The sequence below is a fragment of the Schistosoma mansoni genome, chromosome 5 (genome assembly GCF_000237925.1).
Source record: "Schistosoma mansoni strain Puerto Rico chromosome 5, complete genome".
Taxonomy (NCBI): domain Eukaryota; kingdom Metazoa; phylum Platyhelminthes; class Trematoda; order Strigeidida; family Schistosomatidae; genus Schistosoma; species Schistosoma mansoni.
The window spans coordinates 1,184,225-1,197,267 of record NC_031499.1 but is presented as its reverse complement, the minus strand read 5'-3'; the positions used below and the strand labels follow the sequence as shown (position 1 = coordinate 1,197,267).

At 36.9% G+C, this 13,043-nt stretch overlaps 1 protein-coding gene across 2 annotated transcripts in view; it reads left to right on the top strand.

The window, feature by feature from the left end:
• The window catches only part of Smp_142510.1 (putative ribonuclease III), a gene marked incomplete at both ends in the record, with an annotated part of 47,181 nt that overhangs the window by 20,073 nt on the left and 14,065 nt on the right, over positions 1–13,043 (top strand). For both annotated transcript variants that reach the window (XM_018797572.1, XM_018797573.1), the window contains 4 exons: positions 3,360–3,622; positions 4,983–5,082; positions 6,739–6,841; positions 8,527–8,699. In XM_018797572.1, coding sequence (XP_018652601.1) covers positions 3,360–3,622; positions 4,983–5,082; positions 6,739–6,841; positions 8,527–8,699 — 639 coding nt within the window. The remainder of the gene's footprint in view (positions 1–3,359; positions 3,623–4,982; positions 5,083–6,738; positions 6,842–8,526; positions 8,700–13,043) is intronic.

The following is a 13,043-nucleotide window of genomic DNA, read 5'->3' as shown; positions in this document are numbered from 1 at the left end:
TAAAGCGGATGGTTAGTATCTGATAAGATAACACCTGCCAAGAGTTTGTAAGACTTAAGATGTCTATCCACAAGCATATTAATAATGACTTCAAAAGATTCACCACATACCTTGCAAACCGCCTTCAGCACTCTACGCAAAACAGCAAAGTCTTTTCTCAAAAGCCCAGGAAAGAATAATGGAGAACAATATAGAATAATAGGTAATATTCAGGAATTTACAAATTGTAAGAGTAAATAGCGAGTAATCCCAAAAGCATGCAGCCTCTTTATGTAGTATGTCAAACGGTAAACTTTTTTCGATAAGAGTAAAACATGAGAAGATCAGAGGAAAAAATGACACCAAGATATTTGACCTTCGACACTGTGTTTTTTAAGGAGTCTCCAATGGCACAAGCATTATGTGATCCCAAAATAGAGTGTAGGTTCTGTCCATGTCTCAAGCTAAAATATACAGCTTGACATTTAGATGGATTGAGTAAGAGACCATTACCAACAGACCACCTTTCAATATGAGATAAAAACTCATTCATTTCTATGGGATGTAAGGAGGTAGAAATCGGCATACATACAGTGAGGTCGTCCGCATATTTTACAAAAGTGTTTTCTGTGGAAGATGGCAGATCATGCAGAAAAAAAGAAGAGCAAAGGTGAAAGAACAGCTCCTTGTGGCACACGTACATTAGACAGTAGAGATGTTGAACACTTTCCTTCAAATACAGTGTACTGTTCTCTTCCAGAAAGGTAGGAACATATCCAATTGGTTATCCAGCTGTCAGTGTCGACGCTGATCAGCTTGTTAAGTAAGAGGTGTCTTGGAATAGAATCAAAAGCAGAAGTAAAGTCTAGGAAAGCGCATCTAACATACTTACCTTTTTCCAACCCGAACACTATATTGTGATGCAGAACAGCAACGGCATCTAATGTGCTTCTTTTGCATTTGTAAGCAAACTGATATGGATCACTGCTCTTTTATTGCAGGTTGAAGTGGTTGTATCAGTAATTTTTCAATTATTTTAAGGAAAGGTGAAGTTATTACAATGGGTCTAAGTTTCGCATTTTTATCACCAGAAGCTTTCTTTGGTATAGGGATTATCTTTATCTTTCTCCACATTTTCGGTAAGACATTAGTTGAGAAATTATTACGAAATTATTAAACCAATCAAGGCAGTTTATGAGTCAATGATAACAGTGGAATAGATTACATAAGTAAAAATAATAATAAGTGAAAACTACAAATTAATAGTGTAATGACAGGCGTACTAGTTGTGATAAGAATAATAAAAGGCTTGAATCAATGTTACATAATAGGAAAATAGGTCAATGATTAGAAAAATATAGACACATTCATAGAAATTATAAGATTACGTAATAAGAAGTGTTCAGATAATTGGAACGTGAAGCGAATATTAGAAAAAATAATAAGTAAATAATTGGTAGGGGGATGAAGAAAAATAAACGAAGAAAGAGTATGGAAAATAAAATTATTTATTAAGGCCAAGGGAGAGAATAGGGTGTTACAAATTTCTTATGAACACAAAGACTTGGGTTGTTGGATCGAATTCCTATAGCTTCTGCTATGTGTAAGGGACGAGATCGAACCCCATAAGGAAAACTAGTAGGAATACGATAACTTTAAATGACTGATTTCTGTCAACTTTATGATCGAGAAAAGAAACTTAGTCATTTGTCTGGCAAATAGAGCTAGGAAGATTTGCTCAGTCGATTCAATTAACAATGAGTTAGAGGTCATATATAATATGCTGATTGGAAGGGGTTATCCACAAGGTTTCCTAAAGAAACACTTGCATGTAACAAGTAAGTAAATGAAGATATCAACAGCTGCCTTAATACATAATTTTATTTTCCATACTCTTTCTTCGTTTATTTTTCTTCATCCCCCTACCAATTATTTACTTATTATTTTTTCTAATATTCGCTTCACGTTCCAATTATCTGAACACTTCTTATTACGTAATCTTATAATTTCTATGAATGTGTCTATATTTTTCTAATCATTGACCTATTTTCCTATTATGTAACATTGATTCAAGCCTTTTATTATTCTTATCACAACTAGTACGCCTGTCATTACACTATTAATTTGTAGTTTTCACTTATTATTATTTTTACTTATGTAATCTATTCCACTGTTATCATTGACTCATAAACTGCCTTGATTGGTTTAATAATTTCGTATATACATATAAATATTACTGTATATTAGAGTAAAGCCTGATGAGGATCTAAGCGAAAACAATATTGTTCGCTTAAGCACAAGCATTATAAGCAAAGATGGACAATGTTTAGCAGTGGAATCCAGGACACGCGTTCCATCCTATTCGGGAAAAGTGAATAACGCGATGGCGTTTGAAGCAAACGGTACTGGGTTGGAGTCCCAGAGTGAACATCAACTCTGAGATGCAGGTACATCCAGCTGATGAGTCCCAAATAAGACGAAACGCGCGTTCTGGATTTCACTGCTAGCCACTATCCATCTTTGCTTATAATATTCGTCTTATTGACTCATTTTTTTGTCCTCTAGTTACTGTTCGGTATGTTATTTGACTACCCTTTTCCCTATGTAATAGACTGTACTGTTTGTTTGTATACTAACGTTGTTAATTGACGTTTTAGAAACAGATAAAGTTCATTATGCCAAGTAACTTACTTGTTCTGACTTTGGCGAAACCAAGACTGTGTTCGACTGTCTAGAGAATAGCTTAGAGTTACACTTGTAGGAAATTGCTTCCTACAAGTATATCGGATAATGCTTCAAGCTAATCAAGTTGTACCTTGTCTGGAATCTCAACAAGCGAGTTTTGATGAACCAATAGATCCCGCTTATATGCAACATTAATTTATACCACAATCCCATGTCGCGAATTGATAGCCTTTTTACTTCTTCCACCCTATCTTGGCGTCGTCAATCAATACTTGATGTGGAAGCCTCTGGAATGACATTCGTACAACGTGTTTTAGCTATCGAAGCCGATCTTTCAAGTTGGTGACATTAATTGAATTATCACCACTCTGCCCCCGAATACATATTCCTGAACATCCAGACTAACATGATGTTGCCACTGGATATTAGAAATTCTTCGGAGATAGTGACGACTGAACTTAAAGCGTTGCTTAACATCATCACCTTGGAAGGACTAAGTTTCAAAAATACAAAGCAGAACTGCCATCACAGATGTATTGTAGGTCCGACTCTTTACATGCATATTGACAAAACAAGGGCAATAAAAATAACTCAGATTGGAAGAAGTCTAAATTGTGACATAACTATGTAATCATGTATGCTATAATCTGTTTCGCTTTATGTATTTGCCTATCCCTCTGTGTTTGTTTTTATAGCAATCCCTTACTCATCCATCATATCGGCGAACAAATTTCGGTACAAATCAAGATCATTTTCAAAATTCCTTGGTTAGTTGCGGTCCACGTATTTTAGAATATGGTGATAAGCTCGAATTATATAAGGCATGGCGTAAAAAGGGTTTAACTAAAATGATACAAGTTATGTCATTTCTGCCAAAAATGCATGAAGAACGATCAAATATTTATGGGAATGAACGATTGGAATTTTTGGGCGATGCAGTTGTTGAAGTTATCTCCAGGTAGTGAGTTAAATAATTATTTTGAATTGATGGTTAACTTCAACTCATAAACCTTTGAAAACCAAGGGCGTGGGGCCTCAGGACCGCTGCTGTCCTATCCAATTTGTGTGGGATATTCCGACAGTGCACGCCTACGATCTCCACAAATTAGTAGTTATAAAGGTAGAATGAAACAGCTGTCTATCCCCAGTGCTTTTTGGTTTTCAGTGGTTTGTCTGCTGAGGTTAATCTGAACCAAAAACTTTCCAATTTAATCAATTGACAATTTTATATAACATCAATTGGTTTGGTTATTATTTCACGTTTTTAATTCCTTCTTTACATTTATTCTGCTTGGAATTTATGTTCTCTCTCTATATCTCTAATATTTGACTTTTCACTTTCATCTGGACTTCTTTGTTACTTTCCTCATAGTCTTTTGACATCCGGCCTTAACTCATGAGCTTAGTATCCTGTCCAGACGCTTCATTCTTTGGTTTCATCTACACTGTTTACTGAACTTTACGTTTTATATTTAACTATTTACTAAAATTGATATTATCATGATTATTATATTCCTCATCGCTCTAAACCTTGACAATTTCCTCACTGTAATTGGGTTGATTCGAAATGAAACATGTTGGACTGGTATTCATTTGTTGCTTCAGGTCATACGTTGTTTATGTGACTTACGTATTGATTGCTTATAGAGATTATTATTGTTTTTGTCTGGATGACTGGTCGTTATTTGTTAATTGTTTAATAATGATTCACTCTTCATGCTAGCTCATTAAACTGATGGCTTTGAGTTCGATTTTTTACGGGACTGTATATACAGATTACTGAAAGGTAGGTATCCAATAATACTAGGACAAAATAATTGTGTTCTGTACTCCCTGATTTTCAGTATTACATCTTAATCGATGTCATTCCGTGGCGCACAATCACATTAAAAGGTAAATTAATTTTAACAAGACTTTCAACTAAACTATTAATAGTCAATCGACTAGTTATTTACTTCTAAATGTTTCTGAAATGTGAGTTGATCGATGAAGTTCAGGTATCTCAGGAGCAAAGCAGTTCTTACCAGTGGCATTGAATGGTGGTAGCCTCGCTGTATCGTGTATTGGTTGAGGTCAAAAATATACTATTAGACACCGGTTCTCGGGTTCTGATGATCTAGTATTCGTTTCAGGACGTAAAAGTCACGAGTCTGATTGCTAGTATGGTCCTGGATGCATACTGCTAAAAGACCCCTCTTTATTTTAGTAGCTATGAATTTTTTTCTTAAGAATATTGTTTTTAGATAGTTTCCTTTTTCCTTCCGCTTACTCTCTTTCCCCCTTTTTGTGTTTATATGTATCTGTATGTCCGTTTGCAGTATCCACTTATTCTTTATGTTCCCTGAATTATCTGAAGGTCATTTGGATGCGTACCGTCAAGCCATCGTTCAAAATCAACATTTAGCTGAATTAGCTGTCGTAAGTTCATTCATTGAACACTTAATAATTCAATCACTCAATCACAAATGACAGAATTTAGCATGTGTTCATCGGTTCAAGTTGTTAACATGGCAAGATGAAACTATCACGATAAATCTTACAGCAGTAAGAGTGATAGTAATGTTAGTATTTCTGGTAGGAGAAAACGCTAGGTATAGACAATGTACTTCAAGAAGAAAGCCAATTTTTCGAATAAAAAATATAAGTATCTTCAGATAAAGAGTGAATTCATATGTGCCATTACGATCGATGAGACATGTTGCCTAAACTTTTCTAACATTTGGTCACGGTATTTGAACAAACTCCAATCAGATGGACTGCACCTACTATCATGACCCAGCCAACTACTCTTATTGGATGGGCGAGAGAAAGTAGGGATTGGTTGTTTACCTAGTCGAACTTTTAGATAGCCTGATAGATATTAGGTGTATCAAAGATATATATATATATATCCCTACCTCTTATACTTACTTGATTGTCTGGCAAATCACGTGTTATTGATTTGAATTGTGTTGATGCCTGGTAGAATAATGCTGGCTGGGTATCCAGCATAGAGCGCGAGTGAATCGTTCAGTGTTCATCCTAGGCAAATTAGTGTTCATTCAGAGAGAAATCTGAGCGTTATTTCGACTCGATAGAATAATACCAGATATCTTAATGTATATTCTTCCAATTACATCGGGACGATTGATTAAATTGATCATCTAAGTATACTGACATTTTAATCAGTTGTTGTCTAAAGTGATGATTTGCTTATATGATTGATACTCAAGTGTTAAGTGAATGTAATTCAAAAGACAATTGTATTACCCAACTGAGTTAATGATATATACTTCAAAGAGAATCGAAACAATAATTTATTTATGCACAAAATACTCAACTACAATTTTAATACCATCAGATAAATATCAATAAAAATTAAAGTTACAAATTAACTAGTGATTAGTGCCTCAATTAGTAACAGGAAACTTAGATTTTGGAATTGTCTCTTAGAATATAATCAATCACATAACATCATGCAAGAAATGCAAAAAAAGTTATGGAGTAACATACAGACTAGTAGCCGCATTGCAAATTTATCAATAAATTTGATCAACAGTAAAAATATAGCCGAAGCAATCACGACACTAGTTACTACTTCATGATCAGTTAGTGTGTAAACACCTTGATCGTAAGAGATTTCATTCTTCCACTTTATTCATACTCCGCGAGAGGTAATAGGAATAAGTAAGTAACTAAGTACATAAAATCTGGCGCGAATACGCAACACCTTAAACTGTTATATTTATCCAAAAAAGTGAGTTTAAATTAACATCGCGGATAGTAAATTGTCACCTAGGTGCAACACTTGTGTGATAATCACTAAAAATCAATATATTCATTTAATAATTATTGAGAAAATTGTACACAACATGTGTTTTTTCCGAATCAATTTTTGTTTTCTTTTAACCACACAATAGTTTTAAACCCGTACATTCAAATAAACTAAATCTTGAACGATTTTGATTTGTTTTCAATTTGTGAGCATTGGATACATCGTATATTTGAATGAGTGAATATCTGATTTCATGTATCCTATGACTACTTTTTTATTTCGTTCAATATTTAAGAATAAATTTCTCGTAATTTTTTTAGCGTCTTGGTATTCATAAATACTTGTTGTATACTCATAGTGTAGACTTTTGTTATGACTCTACATTTATCTACGCTCGATCTGATGCATTTGAAGCTTTAATGGGTAAGTTTTTATCATGTTGATAACTAATGTTGTATTTGTTTATAGAGTTGTGTGTGTGCTCTCAATTAACAAAGGGCATTAAACAACTTGAATTTCTTTGAAATGTAACTTTAGTTTATGCATCATTATGTATATCAGCGCCTCTGATCTATTTCAAGCGACAGTTGGTAATGACAATGTAAATAGTGAATTCAATAATCCAAAAAAAACTTTCCATTGGACTTGTAACTATATTATCAACAAATAGTATTTTGATTCAGTCTTAACAATTGACAGGATAAAACAAAAGAATGAGTTTTTATCATCAATTCATCCAACAATGTGTACGGTGAAAAACTTGTGGATAATTTTTGGGTTTTTTTGGATATCTTTATTCGCAACCACTGACAATGCAAATTTTCGAACTCTAAATTCACGATTATGCATTTTAATGATTTAAATTAGTAATTATAAGACAATTTTTTAGGGCTGATCCGGGTTGAATTCTTTGGACATGATCCAGTTTTGAACATTAGGTACATCTACTAACGGGTCTGCTGTTAATTAAAATCCACGACGTGCAGTAAAATAATTTAATATTACTCAACGATGATCTATACTGTATGTGTGTATACGTACAGACTAGTTCTACTATCTATTTGTGTCCAAACTGAAGTAAGTAGAGCGGGATTGGGACCCACAGCTTAATAGTGTTTGGTAGTTAATCACTAAAATAACCCCTACAGCGTGGTTCGCCAATGTTGGTGATAGATTTTTTCTTTCACAGTTTATTTGTATCACTCTACATGGTTTTTTCACCTACGACTTTCTCTTTTTTTTATTTATAAAAAAAGCTCATTGAGTCCCCATGATAACTAATCAGCATCTGATTGAATTATCTGATTCCCTCATTTTCAAAATAGTTGCAGACACTAGTACACCTAATATTCCTGCAAATATGTTGTTAATTTTTAAGAATTAAAAATAGAACTCATCAATCTCTTCGATGCTTAACGTTCCTTCTCTCTGTCGCTTCGATTGACAATGATCACGCTACAATTACCAATACAAAAGAATGGTTGAATAATTTAAGCTGATAGGTTAAACAATGATATAAACGAGCCAACAAGATTGATTATTCAGACCACATAACAGCCTAAATTTAACTATGTTATAATTAGACTTCTATTCAAAATGTTGTTATTCGATCGACGTACATTTATAATTTCACTTTTCATTTTGTCAACCGTACTTTTTTACTAGTAATTGGTTCAATGTAACTAATCAAGTGCTTGATCGCTCATTAAGGAGGAAGAATGTATTTGTAAAATCTCAGCGGATGAATTTGAAGTAAATCCAACGTTTCGCCTGGTAAATATAAATACATTGTTCCTCTTTAATGTCTCACATCAGCTTGGCGCCCAAATGCTATTCGATCAAATGTAGACGAAAAATGCTTGGTTGCTCAGTCATAATAGTGATAATGAAATATTTCGCATACTTTTGATTAGCTACTAATTGCTGTATGTGCATTGGTTAATTATATTATAGTTAATGATTATTTGTTACATGTTACATGGTTTTTATTGTGATTTATGCGGTTAGTGGTATAATTGTGAACCTTTCGTTGTCCATTATGGACAACTACTCTTGATTGTCATAATGTATATCAAATGTTTTACTAAAATAATGTATATATATCTTAGCTGCAATTACTTTAGACGCTGGACTTGATATTGTTGATAGAATATTTGGTGCCGTTCTATTTGGTGATGATGAAAGAATTCATCGTGTTTGGGTACAAATCCCATTGCATCCGTTACAGTCACAATGCCCTGAAGGTGATCGATCATGGGCAACAAAAGTTCCAATGCTTAAGGTATTCATTCCATTATTGTTGTAATTTTCATTTCGTGTTAAATTATATCTTCAATAAAACATCCATTGTTGAAAAACTTTGATTAGTCAGTCAGTCATAAGCAACGTAGGATCTGCCATATATATACACATTAGTTCAAGTTGTCACATCATATCAGCACGTAGCCTAATAAAATTATCTAGTCAAATGCCCGACTAATACAAATGGTAACAATATCAGTGGTTAATTATATAACTAGACATACAAAATAAACTTTATACATCCTATCTAATCATACAACCTTCATGTTATGATTACTTTGATAAATCACACCTAGTTATACCAATTTTATAGGCTCATGTCATCACACGTGTGTGTGTGTGTGAAAACTAACAAGGATGAGCAGACTATTTAACCTGACATGTATGTAGAGCGTAACTCGGACTTTCGAATCACTGATTAAAAATTAAGCTTTCCTAGTTTGTGAGTTGTCGCTCTGACATAAACAGAACGTTTATTTGTAAGTAATCATTCACTGAACTGCCACTTGAAGTTTTTAACAATGGATGTTTATATATATATATATATATATATATATATATATATATATATATATGATTAAAATTATTTCCAATCATACTTTGGTATAATTGCCTTTTGGTTTGTATCGCTACTGAATTCTAGCCAATCAATATATGTTCTGTACAAACTGAAAGTGTTGTTCTACCAACTTGATCGATCTACCATATTCACTTGAATTTCTTGTTGAATGTTTTTTTAATAATAAATTTAGCAGAAATAGAGTGAGTTGTTTAATAAAACAGTTAGAAAAGAACTTTCAAGCTATTTTCTGGTTTGTGATATTTACCCACTGATCAAACAGTTCTGTGTTCATTACTGTGAAGAATGAGGCATGCAACAATAAAACTGTGGGAATATCCAACAGTTCTTGTGTTGTTTGTATTAATTGTCCTCAGAACATCTGCTGGGAACTGATGTTGAAAAAACAAAGAAAAAATATGAAGCAAGAAGAATGTTCGCCTTGGTATGTATCATGACCAGTATAATGCTTAGAAAGTTAAATCGCCGATTGTTGTCGACATGTGAATTCTATAAACTTCAATTTGTATTTTCCGATCTATTTTTATACTACTAATATATGCTAACAATTACAATTAATTATCGATAAAAAATCATCTCGAATTTACATGCTTGTATGTGGTATGTACTCATCAATCGGGGTAAATAATGGTGAATGGGTTAGTTTTCTGCATTTTTATCAATATATATATATATATATATATATATATATATATATATAACAGGCTAACAGCCCCCAAATGCCCTGCTACGACCGAGAGTGGGGAGAGTCCGCTCTCCCTCTCGAAATGCTCACACATGGCCACGCGAATATATAGCCTCTGCCAGGGAAGTCCTACTCACTGCATTCTGGTGGCAGGTCAAAGGCTCCGGGTGTGGCCCCCTAAGAAAACCACCTGCTTCAGTCTGGGCACCCAGGCAGTACCATAGCATAGCATTAGATCAGCACTAAGAAGGACTTGACACGCATGACATTGATCAACATCCAGTGATAAATCAATTGTGATTACATCTCAGTCCTATAGGAAGTTGGTCGCGGCCTGAATAGCTCAGTGGTACAGGTACACCTTGCTGACGAGTGCCAAGTAGCACGAGACCCGGGTCCAGGGTTTCCTGTTGACCACCTCCAACCACCATCTTATCTCAATATATAGTGCACGCAGTGTCGAGCCATCTAGACTAGAGACCACATTGCAACTTGATCGATAGCATTTGATCAGCACTAAGAAGTACTTGACACTCATGACATTGATCACCACCCAGTGATAAATCGATTGTGAGTACCACAGCCCTCACACAAATAAATCAAATGACGCTTTCTACTGACAATACTATTCTCGCTCCTACTAGAAGTCAGAGAATTTACATTATTATTATTATTATTATTATTTACCACGTCGCTTATTCACTCCCTTTTATTCCCAATTTGTGTATCCTTACTTTTCAACTTATACAGCAGCTCGCCCATGGTGGAAACTCTGTTCTATCTAATCGATCTCCAGTCACTGCCTGGTCAAAAGTGAATGCTTCCACCGAATACGAATACTGAAGCAGTCTTTCTGAAACCACGTACGCCGTTTAAACTGGCTTCCTTCAACGTTCGCGCACTAATGCAGATTGGACAACAGATGGGGCTGGCTATGTCTTCGGAAAGTCTTAATGTTGACGTTTGTTGTCTATCCGAGACCCGTATTGAAGACTCTAGTGAAGTACTACAAATTCGCCCTCCATTTGTCGCTTTGAAAAGCTTGTTTCACGTGCGTTTATCCGGGGACCCTGTGGCATCTTCATCTGGTCTTGCTGGCGTTGGTGTCACACTAAGCACTAGAGCTGGGGCAGCACTAATCGGTTGGATCCCCATTAACAGTCGGTTATGTGCTGTTAGATTAGAAAGTTCCATCAAAGTGAGCAGAAATCGGCGTGAGAAACGATGTCTTTTGTCATCTCCGCCTATTCCCCGACAGATTGCAGTCCGGATTAAATCAAGGATGAATTCTACCAGCATTTATTTATTTAAACACATAAATATTGGTACAAAAAAGCACCAGATAAATATGCGCCTCACAAATCTCATTCGATTTGTGTGAGGGCTGTGATACTGCCCAGGTGCCCAGACTGAAGCAGGTGGTTTTCTTAGGGGGCCACACCCGGAGCCTTTGACCTAAAGGTCTAGTGCACAAGGCAGTGGAGCATCGTAAGGAGATACAACCCCATGGTAGCCGGTGACCAACAGTTGGTTCATACGCCATTCGTTCCTTCAGGATACTGGAGCCCATGTGCACCATTGGTTTGGAATCAGGGTTTTCCAACTCCCCTAGGTGGATCCTCCACATCCACCAACCCGGTTAAAGCGCCGGACATTCGCCTTTCATCCTCTCACTTTTGTGAACAACACCCCCGCCACGAGAAGGCAGTGAGTAGGACTTCCCTGGCAGATGCTATATATTCGCGTGGCCATGTGTGAGCATTTCGAGAGGGAGAGCGGACTCTCCCCACTCTCAGCCGTTTGGCGTTCACAGGTCAGTTTTTCCATAGGTCGGCTTAGGCTCGTTCACCACGGATTCGACGGGCCAGTTGGATGTCTTTTGGCATAATGGTTACACATTTGGCATGGATGGTACACAAGTTAGTGTTCTCGAAAAGGCTAACAAGATAGGCTTCGTTCGCCTCCTGGAGGGCAGAAACTGCTGAACTTTGGAAACCTAGATCGGTCTTAATGTCTTGCTCGATCTCCCGAACGAAACGCTGGAAAGGCAGTTTACAGATGAGCAGCTCGGTTGACTTTTGGTAACGACGAATTTCACATAGGGCGTCTAGGCACAGAAGAGAGTCGTTTAGGTGGCCGATGGGGACTTGTTGGTCGCAGGACAGATAACGGGGACCGTCTACTACAACTGTACAGACCACAACCTGTTTCTGGCTAGCACTAACTTCCGGCAAAGTCATCGCCGATGTGCCACCTGGCGTCCTCCCTCTGCATCTCAAGCCTGGACTCAGATTGATCACATCGCGATCAGCAGTCGCTGGTGTGGTTGTGCACAAGACTGCCGCTCCTTTTGGAGTATTTATCTGGACTCTGATCCTGCCCTGGTCTGCGCCAATCTCACCTTACTTTTGAGTGGCCGAAGGATTGACCACCATCAACGGATCGATGTTAGTAAACTGGCTGCAACTTCTGTTGCAAGTAAGTATCGAGCGCAGCTAGCTTCCAGGCTAGCTACCATCCCACCGAAAATTATAGATGGGCGTTAGTTGCAACTTCATGACGCCATGAAAATGGTGAGTAAAGTCGCTTACGGCTTCGTGAAACGTCCAGCTTATAAGCACTGGGCTTCTTCTGGCTCCTTACAAATCATTGAAGCCCGTCGGTCTACTCCGGGTGACCGTGAGTATGACCACAAACGCAGGCTGTTACGCAGCGAAATTGGGCAAGGCTTGCGTAAGGACCGAGAAGCCTGGTGGTCGGAGCGTGCTAATGAGTTGGAAGCAGCAGTTGCAGCCACTGGCAACAAGAAGTCTGGTGTAAGTGAAACAGTCTGTGCGGATGACGGGATGCTAATCACTAACATATATCAACGTCTTGGACGATGGGCGGAATTCTTCGAGGGGTAGTTCAACTGGCCTGCAGCTCCGACAACATCGACCAAATTGCCCTGGTCTCCTTGGCCGGTGACGACTGCTCCACCAAATGAGGCGGAAGTCCGCAAGGAACTCCAACTCTTGAAACGCTACAAATCACCGGGACCAGATGACTTACCTCCGGCT